At 51.1% G+C, this 21,068-nt stretch overlaps 1 protein-coding gene across 2 annotated transcripts in view; it reads left to right on the plus strand.

Moving 5' to 3' along the window:
• The first annotated feature begins 3,290 nt into the window (after positions 1-3,290).
• ADCY3 (adenylate cyclase 3) overlaps positions 3,291-21,068 on the plus strand; it is an 80,454-nt gene continuing 62,676 nt past the window's right edge. Inside the window, exons 1-2 of one of the 2 annotated variants that reach the window (XM_079109625.1) lie at positions 3,291-3,492; positions 3,952-4,806. In XM_079109625.1, coding sequence (XP_078965751.1) covers positions 4,132-4,806 — 675 coding nt within the window. In that variant the 5' untranslated portion in view covers positions 3,291-3,492; positions 3,952-4,131. The remainder of the gene's footprint in view (positions 3,493-3,951; positions 4,807-21,068) is intronic. The other variant, XM_079109626.1, reaches the window with a different exon arrangement.

A 21,068-nucleotide genomic window follows, 5' to 3' on the forward strand; every position in this document is an offset into this window, starting at 1 on the left:
CTCAGCAGAGACCAGCTGATTACAAACCCTAGCATTTGCCCCTTTCCCCTTTCTTGGTTTTATACTGGCCAGGCCCTCACTCCCCGAAGTAAACTACCCCACAGGACCTGGTCTCAGGCTCTGCTCTCAGGCCCCAACAGGGCCCTCCTGGTGCGCAGCACCAGGGAAACTAATGATCTTCTCTCCTCCCACTTCTCTTTCCCCCAGGACACCAGAGTTCAGCTCTGATCTATTGTTTGCTGGATTCAGGAGCCACTCCTTCCCTGAGGGGCCAAACCACTCTTGTTTATCCATTAACACTTAATTCTCAGCAATCATTGCTAGTCTCAAACTGTACAAACAAAGAGGGTACCTTCAGCAAAGTCACATCCCACCCTGCAGATGCAGGGATAGGGTGAGGGTCAGGATGCTCTCCCAGCTTATGCCTGAGTCCACCATCCTGTTTTTCCTTTAAGATATGCACCAGAGGAGCAAGTCACCCATGCAGCCATTCAGGGTCAGGTTGCCTCTGCGGGTGTGTGTTTTAAAGATAGATTTACTGTATCTTTTGATCACAAAAGTAGCCTGCCAATTGAGTTATAAGCATTCACAACGTATAGCTTGGCAGCTGAAACCACCAGCTCCACGATCCCACTCTTTTCATCTCAGGGGTGTTTATCCCCAGTTTGGCAGCACTGGGGACTGAACCCAGGGCCTTGCCCATGTCACTTGCCAGGTAAGTACTGTACCACCGAGCCACATCTCTGAGGATGGTTGTTTTTAATTATCCTTGGACCAGGACATTTTCAGCATTAGGGAGAGGCTGGTTGGTTCCCTCAGTGGCAGCCAGGGCCCTTTTAAAGTACCATTTCTTCTTAGGGAGATGATCCATTTATTCAGAGACCATGAGTTGAGTATGTACTAGAAGCCAAAAGTGAGGCAGGTTGCTATGAACCAACCAGATGAGGTTCTCCAATCTTCACTGGCAGGACCTTGAGCAGATCTCTAGCTCTGGATTATTCACCCAGATGCCTCTGGCTCCTAGGGAGGCACAGTAAGGGGCTACAGCTGTCCCCCTAAGAGTCTCCCCCACAGGGTAGGGCCATGCCCATGACTCAGACTGCAGAGCAGGGATGGGAATGTGCTGTGGGGCTTTCCTGTTGCTGGGTCTTGGTGAGTAAGATTTGGCCACCTAGAAGGTGCCACTTTCAGGCCAATCAGATCCTTGCCTCCTATCCTGAAAGGCCCTGTCTCGGGCCTGTTGGCCAGAAGCCATCTTCACCTGTGTCTACCTGAGGGCTTGCCTTATCAATGGATGTGGTCACCTGACAGAGTGGGCAGTGTCCTGAGGGTGGCACTGGGTGGCTCCTCTCTTGGCCTGGCTCTCCATGCATGCCTGCCGAGCAGAGAGGAGGACTGTGGAAGAACTGGGTGTGCAGGAGGAGGCTGGGGTCAGAGGTCAGAGGGACAGGAGAGTGGAGTTCTTGCCAAGAGAGTCTCTGGGTGAAACCCTCTCCCTCATAAAACTAGGCAGGGAGGAGAGGCTGGGGCATAGATGATGGCAGAAGGCCATAGAGAACCCCGGTGCCTAGGAGCTGGGCCTAGTCTTGCCTACGGAGAACTGTAAGGGTTGGCATGTGTGCCAGGAAAGTGGGGAACTCACAGAGGGTGTACTGGGGGTGTCCCTCTTGCCAAAGCAGGCCCTAACATGGTATTTATCAGCTTTTTCTTTTAAGACATGTCCCTTTATTAAACATAAAAATCCTGCCCTTCTTTACCATCGTATAACAATTCAGAATAAAATTTTGGACCCCAAACAAATCAAAACAATGGGGAAAAATGCCACTTTACTCAAAATACCCTCTTCCTATAGCTGAGTTATGCTCCCACCTTTGGAATCAAAGCCCCGAGAAGCCTGGGCTGAGGCTGGCTGCTTTTCAGGCTTAGTATGGGGAACTGGTACAAAGGGCAGTAACCAGATCAAGTCCCTGCGGGATGCAAATAGATGCCTGAGGTCCTGAAAAGGGCACCCACAGAGACGCCCAAGGGCATGAGGAGGGATTCCCCCATGCAGCCCTGGATTCTGTATTTCTCCCCAATTCCGTCTTCAACTCTCCCCACCCCGGGGAGCTGATCCCTTAATGGTGTGGGTTCTCCTCAGCACCCACCTCCCCTCAACACATGCTTTTTACAAAACAACCTTCCTTCGTTATCAAGGTGTTCTGTCAGATTCAAGGAAGGAAAATAACTTAAACAACAGTTCAGGAAACTGATAGGTCTCCATTCAGAAGGAGCATTTGCGACTTTAAGGGAGTTTGTGAATGTAACCACATCTCAAACGGGTAGGATGTGCTGGGGATCTTCGTGAAGCAAAGTCTCTTCCAGTTCCACGTGCCAGGTGCCTACTGGATAGGGGTCACTCCTATCAGCGGCCTGAAAGGACAAGACTCAGCGGCGGGTCCCCTCCGCGGAAAGCTCAGGCCCGAGCTCCCGGGGCGGGCAGTGACACTGAGGCCAGCGCGGCCGGCGCAGGAGTGGTCCCTCCACCGCAGTCGCGGCCTCTCGGCCCGGAAGGAAGCCGCCGCGGACCAGACGGGGAGCGGCTGGGGTGCCCCGAGCACGCCTCACCTGCGGGAGGGCGCGCCCGGGCTTTCGCTCCTCCGGGACCCGCCTGCCGCGGAAGGCGTGGATTCGCCCCATCCTTCCTGCCCGCCCTCCACCCCGGCGCTTCCACTCGGCGGTCGCCGCCAGCCCGCCGCGGGAGTAGGAGCGCGGGGACCCGGACCGGCCCTCCGACCTCGCCCTCGCTGGGCCCGGGCTGAGCGCGCGCCTCCCCCGCTCCCGCTCCGGGACGCGCTCGCCGAGGAGGCGGTGACTGGGGAGGGGCTGCCGCCGCCCCCGCCTGCCTCCCGGGGCCCGGAGCGCGCGTGGCCCGGAGCCGCGGGCGCCGCGCGGGGACTCACTGTGCAGCGCGCCGCGCCCGGACTCGGCTGACTCGCTCGGCGCGGGCGGGCGAGAGGATGCTGGCGGACTTCCCCGGCCTCGGCCCGCGCTCCCGCCGGGGAGGGCCCGACGCGCGCCCCTAGCCGCCGCCGCGACCACCGCGCGCTCCAGAGAGAGGGGCTCCGGGCGCCGCGCGCGCCGCCGCCCGCGCAGCTGCCGCGGCCCCGACCCCGGCCCCTCAGCTGCAGCCCCGGGGGCGGGCGCGCTTGGCCCGCGCCCCCGGTTTTCCAGCGCCCGTCGCCGCCTCCTCCTTCTTCCTGCGGCCGGGCGCCGGTGGATGCTGAGGGGCAGCCCTGCGCCTCTGCCGGCGGAATCCCGGGCCTGACGGCAGGGGAGTAGCGCTCCGGCCGGGGCCGGGGGCCGTGGCGCTGGAGGGGCGGCGGGGCTCGGCGGGGAGCAGCCTCTGGGCGAGCTGAGCCTTTCCGCCCCGGCCCGCCATTCGCGTGACCCGGTCCCGCAGCCAAGCGCGGGGACCGTCCCGGAGCACGCGGCTCCCGAGTTCCCGCACAGGTAAGCGCAGGGCCCGGGCCGGGCTTCCGCAAGGCAGACTGCGCCCGGCGGTTGGGAAGGGGGCCGGTAGCAGAGAGGAGCCAGAGTCTCCCGGGGCTGGGTGGAAAAAGGAAGTAAACAGACGGAAGATGCAGGAATCCCCAGGATGTCTCTGGCTTCTTCCTGGCACGTTTTATTTTCCGCTTCTCAGGATTGGGCCTGCAGGGAATTTAGGCGAGGAAGTCAGGGACCCAGAGAGATGACACAGAGACGAGGGTGTGAGAGATGGAGAGGTGGTTAGGCCCCTCCATAAACCAGAGACAGGAAATCGGGTGTCTGGCGTGGACAGGACTGGGTATGTGTGCAGGGCTGCCGGGGGAAGATCTTGCAGCAGAGGTCCTTTCGTGAGAGGTGGGGTGGGTCATGGGGAAACCACCGAGTGGTAAGGAGAGGTGCTCCTACTTAGCAGTGTCTTTTAAGTTCCAGATGATTCGTGCTACCTGTGCCCTGGACATCCATTCTCTGTTCCTGCCCCAGGTGGCCACCTTTCAACCCCAGCCAGGAAGAGGCTTTTGGCCCTCTCCAGGTCTCAGAAAGCCCTGGTAGGTGGCCTGTTTAAGAGCTTCCTCTGTCCAGTCCACTTCTCCAGGGCCAGCCAGGATGCCGAGGAATCAGGGCTTCTCTGAGCCTGAGTACTCAGCTGAGTACTCAGCAGAATACTCCGTCAGCCTGCCCTCTGACCCTGAACGTGGGGTAGGCCGGACCCATGAAATCTCCGTCAGGAACTCGGGCTCTTGCCTGTGCCTGCCTCGCTTCATGCGGCTGACCTTTGTGCCTGAGTCCTTGGAGAACCTCTACCAGACTTACTTCAAAAGGCAGCGCCATGAGACCCTGCTGGTGCTGGTGGTCTTCGCAGCCCTCTTTGACTGCTACGTGGTGGTCATGTGCGCTGTGGTCTTCTCCAGTGACAAGCTGGCTCCCCTCATTGTGGCTGGGATCGGGCTGGTATTGGACATCATCCTCTTCGTGCTCTGCAAAAAGGGGCTGCTCCCCGACCGGGTTACCCGAAAGGCGGTACCCTACCTGCTGTGGTTGCTGATAACAGCCCAGATCTTCTCCTACCTGGGCCTGAACTTCGCCCATGCCCATGCTGCCAGCGACACAGTGGGCTGGCAGGCTTTTTTCATCTTCTCCTTCTTCATCACGCTGCCCCTCAGCCTCAGCCCCATCGTGATCATCTCTGTGGTCTCCTGTGTTGTGCACACGCTTGTCCTGGGAGTCACCGTGGCCCAGCAGCAGCAGGACGAGCTGCAGGGCGTGCAGCTGCTGAGGGAGGTGAGTCCTTCCTTCTTCCCCTCCCAGTCCCTTCCCTTTCTGTCAGCTCTCAGCCTAGGTGGGACTTGTGTGGTAGTGATGGGATTGTTTTCTTTGCTCTTGAGTCAGAATGCATTCTGGCACCCGGTGTTGGAAGACCACCTCTCTCTCTCCACCCCTGGCTCCACACCTCCATGTCAACTGGTGTTTGCCCCTAAGAAAAGGAGGATGTCAGGATATTGGACCCCAGGGCCACTCTACCACCTGTGCCAGCCTGAGTAAATGACAAGAAGGCCTCATTGGCCTGATAGCAAGGTAGCATCATCCTGGCCGTTCCCTGTCAGTGACCCGGGCCAGAAGAATCTCTTGCAAGGAATTCTGATCCCCAGCTATCACTGCCAGCGTGTGACTTGACTTGTGTGGGTTTTGTGCTCCTCTGTCAAATGGGGATACTGTCTGCTCTGCCTGCAGAACATGACTGTTGTCAGGATCAAAGGAAACGTGGGTGAGAACTCCTTAGGATACGTGAAGGGCTGCAGCAAGGGAAGATGTGATTATCATATATCCTGCTTCTGCTTGGGGTGCCACAAGCAGTTACATGATGTGGGAAATGGCAGTCTCCCCTAGAAGGAATGGTGTGGGGACACGTCTGGGACTGCGCATCCTGGAGTCTACTAGTCCTTGTAGATGGTTTCTGCTAGAAGGGGTGGAATTTTGGCCTCAGCTTAACTTAATATATTGTATTCTCCAAGGTCTAGGACCTGGCCAGTCTCTGAGGGGTTGCAGGAGTCAGGGACTGGATTCTGGCCTTTTCTGCTTATTATCTGGTAATTCACTGGGGGAATCCATGGAGCTTAGAGTCAACACTTTCCACAGTCTTACAGCCTACCTTCTACCTCCTTACTTTATACATGAGCTCAGAGCTGGAAAGCAACCTTCTCAAGACCACACAGCTAGTGATGGTAGTCATAAGGCTGGAGTGCCCATTTCTTGCATCTGCTTCCAGCGCTCTTCCTACTGTGTCCATTGCCTCCATCTCACCCTACCCGTTAGCCTTGTCACCCTGAATTGACACCCTGAGTTTGCAGGGGCCTTGTAGTACCTTTGGTGGTTGATGAAAAACTAGGTGGGACTATTCCATTGCCTCCCACTAGTTAGTGGAAAACATGGCTTTTGCTCAGTTTTAACTTTTTCCTAGTTCTTGGACCAAGGTGCTTCTTGTTTTCCATTCTGGCTCGCAGTGACCTGTCTCACTGAAGCTTCGTGCCTCTGCAGTCTGCAGATCCCAGCCAGGGACAGTGTCTGTGGATTTGTGTGGGCAGGCTGACACGTCCCTTTGTGTCTCTCCGGGTTCCTGTTCTCATGTGAGCTCCTGCCATTGCCGTTATGGCTTCCAGGGTTGGCGGCTTCAGCCTCTGTCTCCGTCTGTGGGAAAAATGGCCACAGCCATTCCTATTGGAATTGGTCAGAGGCAGATAGGCAGGTGGGCTTGGCAGCATTTGGGGTCTGGGATCGAGGTCTGAACCGTTACCTTCAGTAGTCATCCCCCGAGTCATTGCCAGGTCTGGGCAGTTTTGAGATAGGGGCACAGAGGGGTCCTATCAAACTGTCAGATTCTGGGTTTTAGCAGGGAGCAGACATGAGGGACAGGAGACAGTGTCTGTCCCTGGGGGCCCAGCAAACCAGTGACTAGAAAACAAGGCAGAGCTATTACCGTGGGCGTAGTGTCTGATGTGCCAGCCTTGTTGCTGACTGATGGTCAGGAAGGCTTCCCCACCGCCTGGCCTAAGGTTCTCTGGTCTGTAAAGAGAGTCTGATTCCTACTGTCGCTCAGTTCTGTGGCGGGTGGGGCTGAGATGGTGTCAGCTTGAAGAGGTGACCTGCTGGGTTCCAGAAGCAGTCTCGGAGTGAACAGACATGGCATTTCACAACTTTGCCAGTTTCCCCATTCATGCTTCAGCTTTCTGATGTGTTCTAGAAACAATCAGAGGATGTTAGTGCAGGAGGGGCCTGGAGAGCAGCTAGTCCAAACCCCCCATTTTGCAGAGGAGGAAACAGAGATGGACAATCTTTGGTGACAGTCAGGTGGTCTGACTCCCAGCCCAAGGCTGCTGCACTGTTGGAGGAACATTTGTGTGTTCCACGGGGTGTTTTTCCTGTGAGGCGGAGAGCCCTTCTCCCACCTCCTGGGGACAGGGACTGTGTTGCTTTGCAGTCCCTATCCAAATCTCAGTAGAAGGCACAGCTTGTAGGGGTCCCTAGTCTCTTCATCGGCCAGATGGGAACACCTGTTTGGGCCCTGCTGTAACTGCCTTACCTGGTCCCAAGTCCTTTTTAACCTTTTGCTCTGAGGAGGTTTGGGATGGCCCTTCAAGCCGGTGACACTCTGGACCTTATCTCAGGTCAGCAAGGAACTTACCTGGAGGCTGCTGAAGCTTTCAGGTGGGCCTTGATCCAAACAAGGCATACCATAGGGCAGGCCACTGTCCCCTGCTGGGTCACTGCCTGGAGATCACTTAGGAACTCGTGATTGTGTCTCTCCCTTGGGCATTGCAAAGAAACGAAACCCCCTAAATTTAGAAGAGAGGAAAAAAAAAAAAAAAAAGAAAAATAAGTAAATCAAGAACAAAAATATTTGGAGCTGGGGGTATAGTTTGCTGTATTATGTGTGCCTGGCATCCACAAGGCTCTGGGTTCAATCCCCAGCACTAAAAAAAGAATAAAAATATTAGCATCCCAGGGGAGCATGACTTTGACATGAAGCTGTGCTGGAGCTCGGCTTGGGGGAGATAGGGGTTAGGGAAAGGGGCTCCCAAGGTCCACTTGGGAGCCTGAGATAGGAGGCTAGAGGCCTGGCTTACATTGGGCCAAGTTCCAGAAGTTTATGAGTCACTCTTTTGGGACCAATATGACTTTTTAAAGGTGCTGATTCCCAGGCTTGCCCACTAAAGTCTTCCATAACTCACAGTTTCCCTTCTGAGTACCCTGGACAAGCCAAGGGCAGTGGTGCTGCTGTGGGGAGGGACACCGGGACCCACCTTCACCCAGGGAGTGGGTGAAGAAGCATTCTTCTGCCTGCCTGCGTTGCCTCCTGGAATGGGGGCTCCTTGGAGGACAAGAGGGGCAGGGGCGTTAGAACCAGGTGGCCAGGCGCCCAGCTCCTAGGAAGCGTCTCGCACTCCATTGCCCTCCCGCCCGCCTTTCCTCTTCTCCAGCTGTGCACTTCCCTTTCCTTCCTCTTCCTGCCGCATCTGTTGGCTGTGGCAGGGACTCCCTCCTGGGCTGTGTGGGGTGGACTCATTTTCACAGTTAACCCCTGGGTTCTGGGCAGTTGTGAGTTTTGTGGTTTTGGTGCTTCCCTGACCAGCAGCACCAAGAAAACACTTCCAATGTCTAAAGTCTTCTTTTGCAACCCTCACGCCCCCAATCCAGACCTACTGGGTTCCATGGGAAGGACCGAAGGTATACATGAGACTCAGGGTGGCCTGCGCCCATCCTGGGCTCTTCTCCGGAGGCCAGTGGTGGGGTTCCGATGGAGGAGCTGGTGGAGGCTGGGTGTGTGGTTGGGGTGGGGCTGGGCCTTCACCCGTTAGCTCATGATGAGTTCTCCAGGGCAGGGTCTGCAGACAGAGGGCCAGCTGTCCGCAGTCAGGCTGTGGTGGGCAGGGTGGAAGGTTCAGGAGGAGCCGCAGCTGGCCCAGGCCCAGCATCAGCACCTTCCCCACCCCACGGTGCCCCTGGCATGAGGTGAGGAGGCACGAGGTGTCAGGAGCAGGGCCAGGAGCTGACGGGTGGGGATGAAGGGGAAGAGGTGGGGCAGAAACATGCCAAGATGCGGGGAGCACTCCTTGGATTAGTGACTGCTTTGAGACCCTCACACACGCACACGTGTCCCTGTTATCTTCTGAGCGTATCATTCAGGAAAGTCCACGGCAACTCAAGAGCTAAGGAACCCCTGGAAAATAGTTCGTAGACTTATTTTCTGGCAGAAAGGCTATTTGGGAGCAGTTCTCTTGTGGGACGCGTGGCCCATCCAGGCCTTATTCACAAAGGCAGGCAGGACCAGGCCATGAATGTGTGGTTTCTTTCACACCTAAGATTCCACAGAAAGCCATTCACCCAAGCGAAGGAGCATTCGGCTCTGGCAGCGTGTGGGGGTGCAGTAGGAAGGCGCAGGGACACCGCTTCCAGAGACATCCCCATCTGCCGCTGGAGTCAAATGTCCTTCAATCCGACCTGTGACGAGCCTTTTCACAGAGGAGGAAACTGAGGCCCAGTGAGGTTGAGAGGAGGGTAGAGGGGTCAGATAACTGGGGAGGGGTCTCTGGTGACTGAGAAGGTGGAATGGGGCACTTTCCTGAAAGCCCCTCTTTCTCTGCAACCCCGGCATCTGGGCCTCCTTCCTGCTTTGGTTGCTGTAAATGTTTTTGCTAAGCTATGTTGAAGCACAGTGCCAGGAGGTGGGAGGCCCTAAGAGAGTGGGAAGCGCCCCCTCTCCTCCTGGGACTTGGATGCAAGGGAGGGAGAGGCCCAGGACCAAGTTCCTGGTGGGACCTTGGCCAGGAGCATGTGGCAAGTACAGAGAGAAGAGGGGGCAGGAGCTGGGCGGGAGGGCAGTGAGGCAGCAGCTCTGGGGAGGAGGAGGCAGACTCACCCCCAGTCTTGGCCCTTGGGTTCTGCCACTGTCCCAGGGCTGGAGCAAGGTGACCGTCTCTCGGGAGGAGTGCACAGATGACCCTCCATGGAGGAACCGGAGTATGGAGGAAATGCAGAGCAGGGAGCCGCAGGGCTGTGGTGTCCCGCTGCACAGGATGAGGAGTAGTGGATTATCGAACTTGTAAATGGTTTTGCAGGAAATCACCCGGCTCCCTTCACTGGGTCGTTTCTCTGTGGCCTTTTCTGATCATTATCTGTGTAAACAGAGCTTTCCCAGTGTGTCATTGTGGTTCCTATGCCATTTAGGGCCCACCTTTCACCCACATTTTTTCACTGACATTTCACTTTGAACATCAGAGTCCTCGTGCTCGTGATTGTAAATCAGCACTTCACAGTCGGCTGGGTTTTTGTAGAGAGGAAACTGACGCCCAGGCTGGGCGAGCACTGGGTTACTGGGTGCTTGTGTCTACCTGAACGTGCACATGCTCAAACGTGTTGCACACACAGACACACGCACTCTCACGCCCTCCTGAGGTGCCCAGCACAGCAGTCCTGGTAAGTTCTCTGTCAGATGGAGTGGCCAGGACTCCACGGTTGTCCTCATGCTTCAGTTTCTTCTTAAACAGCAGCAGATCCCATTAGGGTGGCCTGACCCTGAATAAGCATCCACACTCCCCCAGCCGTCCCTCAGCGGGTCACACATTCTTGATGACAGCTTCTGTGGGTACGTGCCCTCCAGCCCTCCCCAGCACGCAGGCTGAGAGGCCCCCCTATGTAGTCCCAGGTAGACCCCGTGGCCACGACTGCTGAGCTCTCACTCTCTTCCAGCCAGCGTCTTCCAGCAAGAGGCAGATACTATCATCCTGCAGATGAGGAAACTGAAATGTGATGACTGGAGTGACTTGTCCAGGGTCACATAACTAGTAAGTGGGCAAGTAGGATTCGAACCCAGGCCAGTGGGCTCTTAGAACCGCTTCTGCCTCATGAAAGAGGCCCTCAGATCTTCTCTTGGCTTCCAGCAGGGCGGGGTCTTGGTTTCTCAACCCCCAAGCGTTTGAAGGAGCAAGTTGGGGATGAGGAGGCATTTCTAGGGGCCTTGCTGAGGAGCGTGTGCTCGTGAGGGCGCTCTTTGGGGTGCTGAGTGCCGTAGTCCACACCCGCGTACACTGGTGTCTGTCATGGTGACCAGCTCATCAGATGGCATTAGCTGCACTCACTGCAGTCCAGTGAGAGCCTCGTATTGTATTCTAAAAGCATTTTTCCTCAGAAATAAATACAAGGTTAGATGAATAAGAATTATATCTTGGCTTCCTAGGAGAACGTGGCAGAGCAGAGCTGCTTACCTCTGGTGGCCAGAAAGCAGGAGGAGAGAGAGAGGAAGGAGTCTGGAACAAGATAGCCCCCCAGAACTCACTCCCTTCAACTGGGTCACACCTAGTTTCCACCACCTCCCAGAAGCCCATTCAACAATGAATCCCTCAGTGGATTAATCCACTGATGAGATCAGAGTCCTCATAATCCCGTCACTTCCAATAGCCTCACCTCTGAGCATTGCTCCATTGGGAACCTTCAACACATGAGCCTTTGGAGAACATTCCAGATCCAGACATAACTTTGCAGGTCAGACATAACGTGGGATGGCCTACTCTCTGTGGTCTCACTGCAGATACATCCATTTGTTTACCATGTTTCAGTTATCCACTAGTATACAACAGTCCCAAAATTTACGGGTTTAAAAGAACAGTTTATTATTTCTCGGGAGTCTGTGGGTTGACTTTGGCTGCCGGGTGGTTTCTCTGCTTCCCGTGGCCCTGGCTGGGGTCACGCACTTGGCTGCTGGCCCGTTTCACTCAGCAGTCAGCGTTTGCTGAGGGCTGTGCTGGCAGGTTCTAAGAAGGCTTTCGTCCAGGTCTGGAGCCCCAGAGCTCCACTGCCTGACCTCTCCACAAGGCCCACTTGGGCTTCTTCCCAGCACAGTGGAGAGGAGAGAAAGGGGGAGCTACTGGAGTTTCGGAGGCTAGGCCTGTACCGCAAGTCACAGGGCTGACTCAGGTGTGAGACGAAATTGTTCCGACCACTTGCTGTGAGAGTGACATGTGTCCAGGGTGGGAATGAATTGACGGCCCCTCTTCTGAGACTGTCCACCAAGCCAGGAGGCACGTGAAGGATGCCGGGGCGAAGGGACTAAAGCCCTGAGTCTGGGTGGAGTACAAGATGTGCTGACCACGAGCTGCTTCGAAGTTAAAAGTGTGGTCCAGAGCAGGATGTGTTTAGCCTTGTTAAGGTATCGATTCATCATCTGACCCAATAGATCATTTCCCAGATTTATGACTGTCTCAGAAACCACCTTGCACACGGAGAGCAGATGCTTGGTGGTCCTTCTGCGTGGGCTCTGCCTTGCCTTCCGTGCGTGGGAAGTGTTTGTTCTACCTTGTCGAACACACAGTGTGTCCAGGACGCCGTGCTAGGTTGCTGGGGAGCCATGCCTGCCCCAGGAGCCTGCTGTGAGACCAGACCCCAGCACCAGTCTTGTCCCTTTCTCTCTATGTAGCACCGCGGGCAGCCTGCCCATTTCCCCCAAAGGTGGGGATTTGCTTGTGCGTATCCTTCAGAGACGTGGCATGTGTCTGTCTTTACAGGTTGTCATTTACCTGGTGGTGGAGCCACCTCGTGGTCCTTGCCGTGCCGTGGTGGCCACAACTGCTCCGTGAATGTTGGTTGAATGCCTACGTTCTGGCTTTGCTTTTACCTTCATTTCCTTCCTCGCTGCCTTTCGTTGAGAACTCGTTCGATACATTTTTGGCTAGAGCTAAGCCAGGGCAAGTGTTCTGGCATGAATCCAAGTGATTTGAGGATGATTTCTTAAAGCCAGATTTATTTAGCTCTTCAAGGGTGCCGATCAATAATACTCCATCGCTTATTAATAAAGATCCTTTCTGGTGCTGGCATGGTGGTGCACGCCTATTATCCCAGCAACTTGGAAGGTGGAGGCGGGAGGATCCCAAGTTCAAGGCCAGTCTTAGTAACTTAGTGAAACCCTGTCTCAAAATAAAATAAAATAATTAAAAAGGGCCGGGGCTGGAGCTCAGTGGTAGAGTGCCTCTGTTCAACCCCCAGTAATACACACACTTATTCACACTCACACTCACTCACACTCTCCTTTCTGGTCCAGGTAAAAAGCAGGAATGGAAGAAGGATTTTAAGAGCCCAGAAAATGAGTCATTGACATCCTTTTTGCCCTGTTCTTGTCCTCAGGCAAAAATGATTTGCAGAAAAGTAGCTGCATAGAATTGGAGCCCCCTCTGCTGCCTCCCCTGGTTGTTCCTCCCTTCCTTCTACTGCTTACCAAAGATTTCATTAGGGCAGCAAACGCTGTTCTAGGCAGGCTGTGCAATGTGGGTAAAACTCAGCTCCTGCCCTCCAGCAGGTATAAACCTTGTTAGTAAGAGAGAGACTGCTCAGGGAAACCGAGGAAGGCTTCTGAAGGGGTACTGTTGAATTGGGCCTTGAAGGATGAGTAGGAGTTTGTCAGGTGGAACAGTGGGTATAGGGCTTTCTGTCAGTCATCGGAAGTTCTCACTTGCTTGGGACTGGTGAGGATTATTAATAGGAACATGGGTGGGTGGCAGGAGCTGGAGGGACAGGTGCAGAGAAGCCAAATAGCGAAAGGGTTCTATTCATAGGATGGTAGAATTCTCTTTAAGGATTCTAAGCAGGGAACAGATAGGATCTGATATGCATATAGAAAGATCTTCCTGATAGACTTGAGTGAAACCAAGAGAGTTTTGGAGGCCGTGAAAGTCGTCTAGGCATGAAGCCTCAAGGATCATCCAGCACGATGGAAGCAGGGATAGGGAAGAGGAGTTTAGTTTGAGGTGCCCGTGGGACATCCAAATGCAATTGTCAAATTATTCCACGGATAATTATTGAACACTTCCTGTATACCAGGCCCTGTACTCAAGATCTGGAGCTAAGAAGAGGGGTCTAACATTCTGGATTTGAGATTAGCCAGTATTTAGTGGTACCTAAAACTGTAGGGAGCATGAGGGGTTGCCCAGGGAGAGTGGGTACAGCCAGGAGGGAGGGGGGCTTAGGCCCCAGTGCTGGGAACAGCCTGGTGTGTTGGGTCCTCAATGTGAAGCATCCATAATCTGCCTCTGCTTCCTGCCTGGGCTCCTGCATGTCCCAGGTGGCCTCTGATGGGTAGAAGGACCTTTCAGGAGCAGGAGGCAGCTCCCGTCTGATGGTGTTTTGCGCCCTTGACTCTCTTGTGTTGTGGAAAGTTAAGATAGGCCCAGGCAAGTGGCCCATGGTGCCAGGTGAGGGCTTCTCACTGGTCTCCCTGGGGTGTTATTTGGTTACCTAGTAGGGGAAGGGACCACGTATATGGAGGGCACCTTACAAACTACAGAGCATCATGCAAGTCCTGGTTATTTATTGCATTTATTCTTGGCAAGCCATCTCTCCCCCTCTGAACTTCCTCTGGAGGTGGGTTCTCTCTTGGTTTCCCAGGCTGGCCTGGAACTCACCATCCACCTGTCCCAGCCTCCCAGGTAGCTGGAATTACAGGCAAGTGCCACCACAGCTGGCCATTTTTTCTTCTTTGTGACGGATTATTAAGAATGTTTTAAACCATAAACTTCCATGTGATGTTGCAGAACATATTTTTCTGTAGGACATTTGGTTACTCTTAATTTATTAATTTTATCTTTTATGCCTTTTTTTCAGATTATTGTCATTCACATGTCACGTCAGCAGCCCTGCTGCCTCTCTTCTTCCCCATCCTGGACACTTTATATCCGGTATCTCTTCCTTCCTCTGATCATATTTTAACTATTTCTTCCAGCAAAATTCCTCTTTGTGGTTCCTGAGGAATTCTCTTGATGAGAAATGGCATGTTTCAGAAGAGCTCCTGCCCCTCCCTTTACCTCCTTTCAAAACCCCAGCATAACCTAACTGGACTCGAACTTCTGCAAGGTCTCCATGGTTGTGGTTGGTTCACACATCACCAAGATTGGTCTCTGTGAAGTGTAGTTTGGAGGCAGCTGAGTTAGACCTGGCAGTGACAGCTGCAGTTACTGCCTGTTCCAGCTTCATGGTGAGCTTCTGGGCTGCCCTTTAGGGCTGAGTTTTCCACCTGAGGGGACCATACTCCAAGGGATAAAGCCCCATGGGCCAAATTCTTAAAAGGCTGACCGATAAGCTCAAGGCTTGTCAACCATCTTAGTTCGTTTTCTGTTACTATAACAAAATACCTGAGACCTAGTACGTTGTAAAGAATAGAGGTTTTTATAGCTTGCTTATGGTTCTGGAGGTTGGATCAGTTTCTGGCAAGGTTTCTGTGCTGCTTCAACCCATCCCAGAAAGTGGAAGGACAAGCAGGTGCATGGGGGTAGACAAAACATGAGTTTATAATACCATTACTCCCACAAGAATGGCCTTACTCTCTCTCAAAGGCCCCAGCGCCTCTTAACACTGTTATACAGGGAATCAAATTTCAGTATGAGCTTTGGAGGAACAAATCATATTCAAACCATAGCAGTCACCAAGCTGCTCATGGTAGGTGCTCTAGGGAGAGCAGCGGGGTGGTGAGAATAATACCTCTCTCTGCCCTATTGTCTGTCATTTCCCAGCCCTTGACCAGGGTGCTGGCTTCATTGCCTGCTTAATAAATAACCTCATTTCCTAAATGAATGTATTTAAAAAAAAAAAAGAAAACCCAAACATATGTCTTCTGAATTATTGACCATTTCCCCATGTAATTAAGGAAAAAAACCCAAAAACCTTTAACTCCACTTCTCACTAAAGTGCTCATGACTTTACTTGTTTGCTTGCTGGGCAGTTTCTGATAACTAATAATCAGGGGGAAATGCAAAACAACAGCACAATGGGAGACAGAGGAAGCAAGAGGGAGAGGTTTGGAAGCCAGGCCCGCGTTTGGTTGCCTTGTGACAGGGCTCTCTGAGGACAGAGGATGCTGTGCTTTTTTTTTTTTTTGTAAAGACACAATGCCTTTACATTTTTATTAATTAATTAACATTTTTATTTATTTATTTTTCTGTGGTGCTGAGGATGGAACCCAGTGCCTCACATGTGCGAGGCGAGTGTTCTACTGCTCAGCCCCAGCCCCAGCCCCAGGATGCTGTACTTTTGTGACAGAGTTCCTTTTATTTCCTTATGGCATTGGCCTCTCACTATCTTTTTTCTCTTCACCTGTTTGTTGAGGAATGGATTGAGAGTAGCGGCGGTGGGAGATGCAGTAGAGCCGGCCTCTGGAAGGATCTGGAGTGGAGGAAGGCCGACGTCATCTTCCATTAGGCCAAATCACTCTCGCTGCAGGAGGTTGGTTGGCCTGGTCACAAACTGATGGCATCATCTTGGGATCATGGGGTTGTGGGAAGTTCTGTGGATCTTGGTGGCCTCACTTTGTTCCTCTGTGCCTGAGAGTCCTTCCTGCTGCTTGGATGCAGGGAGGAGATCTTAGACCCGCTGTGGAACTTGCTGGCGGGGGTGTCCCTAGCAGACCTAGCCTTTGCTTCCATGTCTGCAGTGACAGGGCTCCATGTCCTTCACTGAAACCTAGTTGGTCTGAAGACTGTTAGAAGGCTGGCAGATAAACCCAAGGCTTATGAATAACATTTACACAGGTCTTTAAAGTATGTTTTACTTCCAGTGTATCGGTTTGTCCTCACACACCCTCTGTGACCAGCTATCCTTGCCACTGGCATTTTGTAGCTGAGACAGTGGAGGAGGACAGTGAGGTGAAGGACAACTCACAGGGAAATGCAGAGCCGTGTGGTCTTAAGGCCAAGTGTTCTAGATCAAACTCAGCCCAAAGGAGGCTTCCTTGAGGGGACCGAGACACGGAGTTGGTTGATTAAACCCACTAAGTCTCAGGTTTTCAGTTCTGTGAGTATTTCAACAAAATTGACAAAGGTGCGTCAAAATAGGTTGGAAATAATAATCTAGAGCTTATATATTCTTTATGTATTTCATATGAAGTATGTGAATATCCTGTTACATAAATATAAAATGTAGATTTTTCCGACATTCTAGTTATTCACCTGTTTTCTCAAAAAACATAAAAGTTCTAAAAATATAGTCTTCTCTTCAAAGTGATCATAAGTGGTGTATTTGTTGTACACTTTGAGTTTTTATCAGTGTCCTACATATAGGGTGATAGGACCTAAGGGTTAATGTAAAAGGTTAGATAATTGTGGTGGTGGTCGCACAACTGTGGGTCTGCATAGAGCCGTTCACCAAAGACATGGCCTTTATTATGTTTGAAGAAAGGAAATAATGGCAAAAGATGGGTGGTGGTAAGCACAGGCCATCAGATGGTCCCAGCGTGATGCTGAAAGACCTGTGGCACCTTCACAGGACTCTGAGGGATTGGGGGCGTTGATTTGGATGGGCACAAGGGAACACTGGGGGTGAGGGCAGAGTATCGTTTTTTTGTTTTTTGTTTTTTATTACTGGGGATTGAACCCAGGAGTGCTTTACCACTGAGCTACACCCACAGTCCTTTTTATTTTTTATTTTGAGACAGGGTCTCACTAAATTGCCAAGGATCTCACTAAGTTGCAGAGACTGGCCTTGAATTTGCAATCCTCCTGCCTCTGCCTCCCAAGTCACTGGGAATACAGGCATGCAGAGTTTTGTATCTTGATGTAGTCACATAGCAGTACATTTATCAACACCCATGAGATTATATGTTTAAGATGGGTATAGTCTAATAAATACAGCTCATTAAGTTTTATAAAATATAAGTAAAATCCAGGAACCTCAGAAAAGCACACCCCCCCACGAGCTTGTGTGTGTATACATACATATACATATATATATATATACACACCCATGTGTATACTTATCTGTATCTATTTTTATGTGGTGCTGAGGATCAAACCCAGTGCCTCACGCATGCTAGGCAAGCTGTCTACCACTGAGCCACAACCCCAGCACAACTTCTGTGTATTTTAAATAATTTCTTTTAATTGAAAACATTTAGCTGTACAGTTCATTTGCTAATCTTTTGTTGCAGGTAAAGTTCTTTCCTTTCCTTTGCATATTGGCACAGGTTGCATATCCCTTACCTGAAATGCTTGGGACCAGAATTGTTTCAGATTTGTGGATATTTGCTACACATAATGAGATATCCTGAAGATGGCATCCAAGTCTAAGTGTAAAAATCACTTATGATTCACATATTCCTTGTACATATAACCTGAATGTCATTCTGTACAACATTTTGAGTAATTTTGTTTCACGATCTAGAATTTTTCACTGTGGCATCAGAAAGTTTCAGATTTTGGAGCACCTTGGATTTTGGATCATCATGTTAGAGATGCTCAACATGTACTCTAGTTATTATCTCTCGTGACCTTCTTTTGCAGTTGGTATGCATGTATGATTTTCAATTTCCTTGAAGTGAGAGAATTAAAAGTCACTTGGAATATATATACAATGGAATATTACTCTGCCATGAAGAATGATAAAATTATGGCATTTGCAGGCAAATGGATGAAATTGGAGGATATCATGCTAAGTGAGATAAGCCAATCTCAAAAAACTAAAGGACGAATGATCTCGCTGATAAGTGGATGAGGACATATAAGGGGGTGTAGGAGGGGTTAGTGTTAGGGTTAGGGTTAGGTTTAGGGTTAGGGATAAGGAGGGTGGTAAGAATGGAGGAAGGAAGGACTGTATAGAGGGAAAAGAGGGGTGGGAGGGGTGGGGGGGAAGGGGAAAAAATAACAATGAATCAAACAACATTGCCCTATGTAAATTTATGATTTTTAATTAAAATTAAAAAAAAGTCACTTGGAAATAATTAGGACACAGAATCCTTCTAGATTTTTATGATTTTCTTTCTTTCTTTTTGGACAAATTTTTATTGTTGTTTTGCTTGCCTCTAATTCAACAACATTTTTTTCAGTTACTTAGATTTACCAAACATTTCTGAAATATTCACTTTTCTTTTCTTAGACACGCCTTTCTTTCATATTCATATTTTATCTGTTTAGGTTATGTTTAATTCAGTTATGTAAATATAATGCCAAAAAACAACTGGCATAAACAGGTTTGGGACTAAATACAATTGACTCTTAGGAAACACTCCAAAATTTGGAGCAGAAATAAATGCACATGCCTTCCAGAAGGCGCCTATGGGCTGTGAGTGTGAGAGCAGGAGGTTGTACAGAGGGGTGGACTTCCTGACCAGTCTGGCCTGCGGGTCCCTTGAATTTTACTGCCCTTCTTGCTGAGCCCCGTTGTCCTCCTGAGCCACGGGAAGTGACGTGCATTTGCCTCTTGTTTTCTACCCAGCAGTCCTCCCAGTCCTGGGGTTCAGCCGTCATGCTCCCCCTTGGTCTCTGTCAGCCAGTCCCATCTCACTTTTTAGAAGCCCTTCGGTGAGATGGTTTCTGGACCGTACATCACCCCAGGCCGCTTCTCTCGCAGCAAACTACATCATGGGGCCCAGGAGCACCTTCTACTGTGTTACAGACGTTTCCCAAGCTGCGCGAAGCCCTGCCCATCCTGCCTGTTGCAGGACACACATGCTAGAAGCATCAGTTCTACAGTGATAAACTTCAGAGGGAGGGGTTCCCTGCTCCTGGAGATTTAGACATCAGGCCTTAAGATCGATCATCTCCATAAAAATATGTTAATTTAGAGAGCCAGGGCAGCTCTGTCGAGACTTCTAGGATGTTCCCCTTCTGGCAGGATGTGCTATTTAGGCTGGGAGAGGTGGGGGAAGCCTCCCAGGGATGTTCAGCTCAAGCTGCTTCCTAGAGTTGGCAAGTGTCTCCGTGGCGAGTGTCTTTGTCTCCCTGGGCTCTGCCATGCAGCTGTGCCTGCTGCAGTCTGCATGCCCCTTTGACTGCTTCCTTCCCCGTTGCTTCTCTGTCCCTGTCTCCTACCAGATCAGCGAAGATCAGCACAATTATCAAGTTAGCCAGAGCCTGACACATTCCTCTTTGTCTTCCCTCTTCTTTTCTTACTGAGATGCCTTATTTGTTGTTGAATTTAGTATGTATAATTTCATTTGTGTGCCTAGCGATGAATGTTTATTTTCTCTCTGTCTGCTTATGTATCTTTTTCATTTGCCAAACTCATGTGAGTCTAGATACAGTTTTGCTCAAGCCGCTGGGTGCTGGGAATCTAGAGATGAGTAGCCCAGGGTCCCTGGCTACGAGGGAAACCCTGCTCTGTTTATTTGCTTCCTTTAAAAACAAAAACAAGCTTATTACTTTCTGGATGTGGTACTGGTTCTGAGAAATCATTTCATAAGTATTGGTTGGGTATTTATCCATGAGTTGAGGAACTATGTGAAATTATCAAATCCAATCACTTTCAACCTATTAAAAATGGCAATTTCATTGCTTATGGGGTAAGCTAGTATAACAGTAACAAACATGTTCACTTTGGAAAGCCTGAAAAATCCTATATGGTATGGACAAATATTACCCATAATGTTATTCCTCAAGGATAGCTTCTATAGCATTGGCCCCACTTTTGAAGATAGATTTGGACATTGATTTTCTTCTATAGTTGAAAGTACTTCTCGTAAGAAACTAATTCGACCTAGTCGGGAATATAAAGAATAAATGTGAAAGTCCTCCTTTCCTTCCCCAGCCTCCTTCCCACTGGTTATCACTGCCAAGTGTTTGGTGTTGATTCTTCCAGAGATCTTTCTAATATGCATGTTTATGTGACTATGTGCACATTTAGGATTATATGTTATTGATTTAAATTTATACAAATCAGTGAGGCAGAATCCTTAGCACTAACACCTCTGTCCCCCTCTGTGGGATGATAGTCTTCCTCTCCAGGGGATGGGGGCACCTGTAGTCTGAGACCCTTTCCCTCTTCAGCCAGGTGGTCCCTTGGAGGTGCACACAGGTGGCCTCCTTCAGGGCCTCCTTCAGGGGCTGCAGCCTCTCCTTTAGCTGGGGAAGAGCCAGGCTGGTGAGCTGCCCCTTTCTGCTTCCATTTGTAGCTGCAAGGAGTCTTTCATGGTCCTCTGGAGCAGGAAACCCAGGGTCTATGTGGCCTAGCAGGCCAGTGGCAGAGGTGACCAGGGTTGGAGGTGGGGCAGTAGCATTTTAGTTGAGAGCCAGGTTCTGCTGTTAGACATGGCGCCTTCTTTGGACTCTGGTCCTAAGAGAATGGTTTATTCATTGGGACTCAAAAAATCACCCAAGAGGCTGGAGTTGTGGCTCAGTGGTGGAGTGCTCGCCTGGCATGCGTGAGGCACTGGGTTCGATTCTTAGCACCACATATAAAAAAATGAATAAAATAAAGGTCTATCAATATCTAAAAAAAATCTTAAAAAATCATCCAGATCTATACAGCCATCAAGCTGTGGGCAGTGGGAAGGCAGAAGTTGTAGAGGAGGCGGCACATTGTCAGGAGAAAGAGGGAGACCTCTGTGCAAGGTGTGGGGCCCCAGAGTCTCTGTGTCCCACTAAGGACTGACATGCTCTATGTTTCTCCTTTTGTCTGTTTTGTAGATGTTTTTCAGGAGTTGATTGAAGTGCCCCTCTGTGGGTGCTGGGGTCTTGGGCAGATCATTGATCTTGCTGAACCTTGGTTCCTGGGTACTCCCCATTCCCTGTGCATGAGGA

Source organism: Sciurus vulgaris (assembly GCF_902686455.1).
Source record: "Sciurus vulgaris genome assembly, chromosome: 14".
NCBI lineage: Eukaryota > Metazoa > Chordata > Mammalia > Rodentia > Sciuridae > Sciurus > Sciurus vulgaris.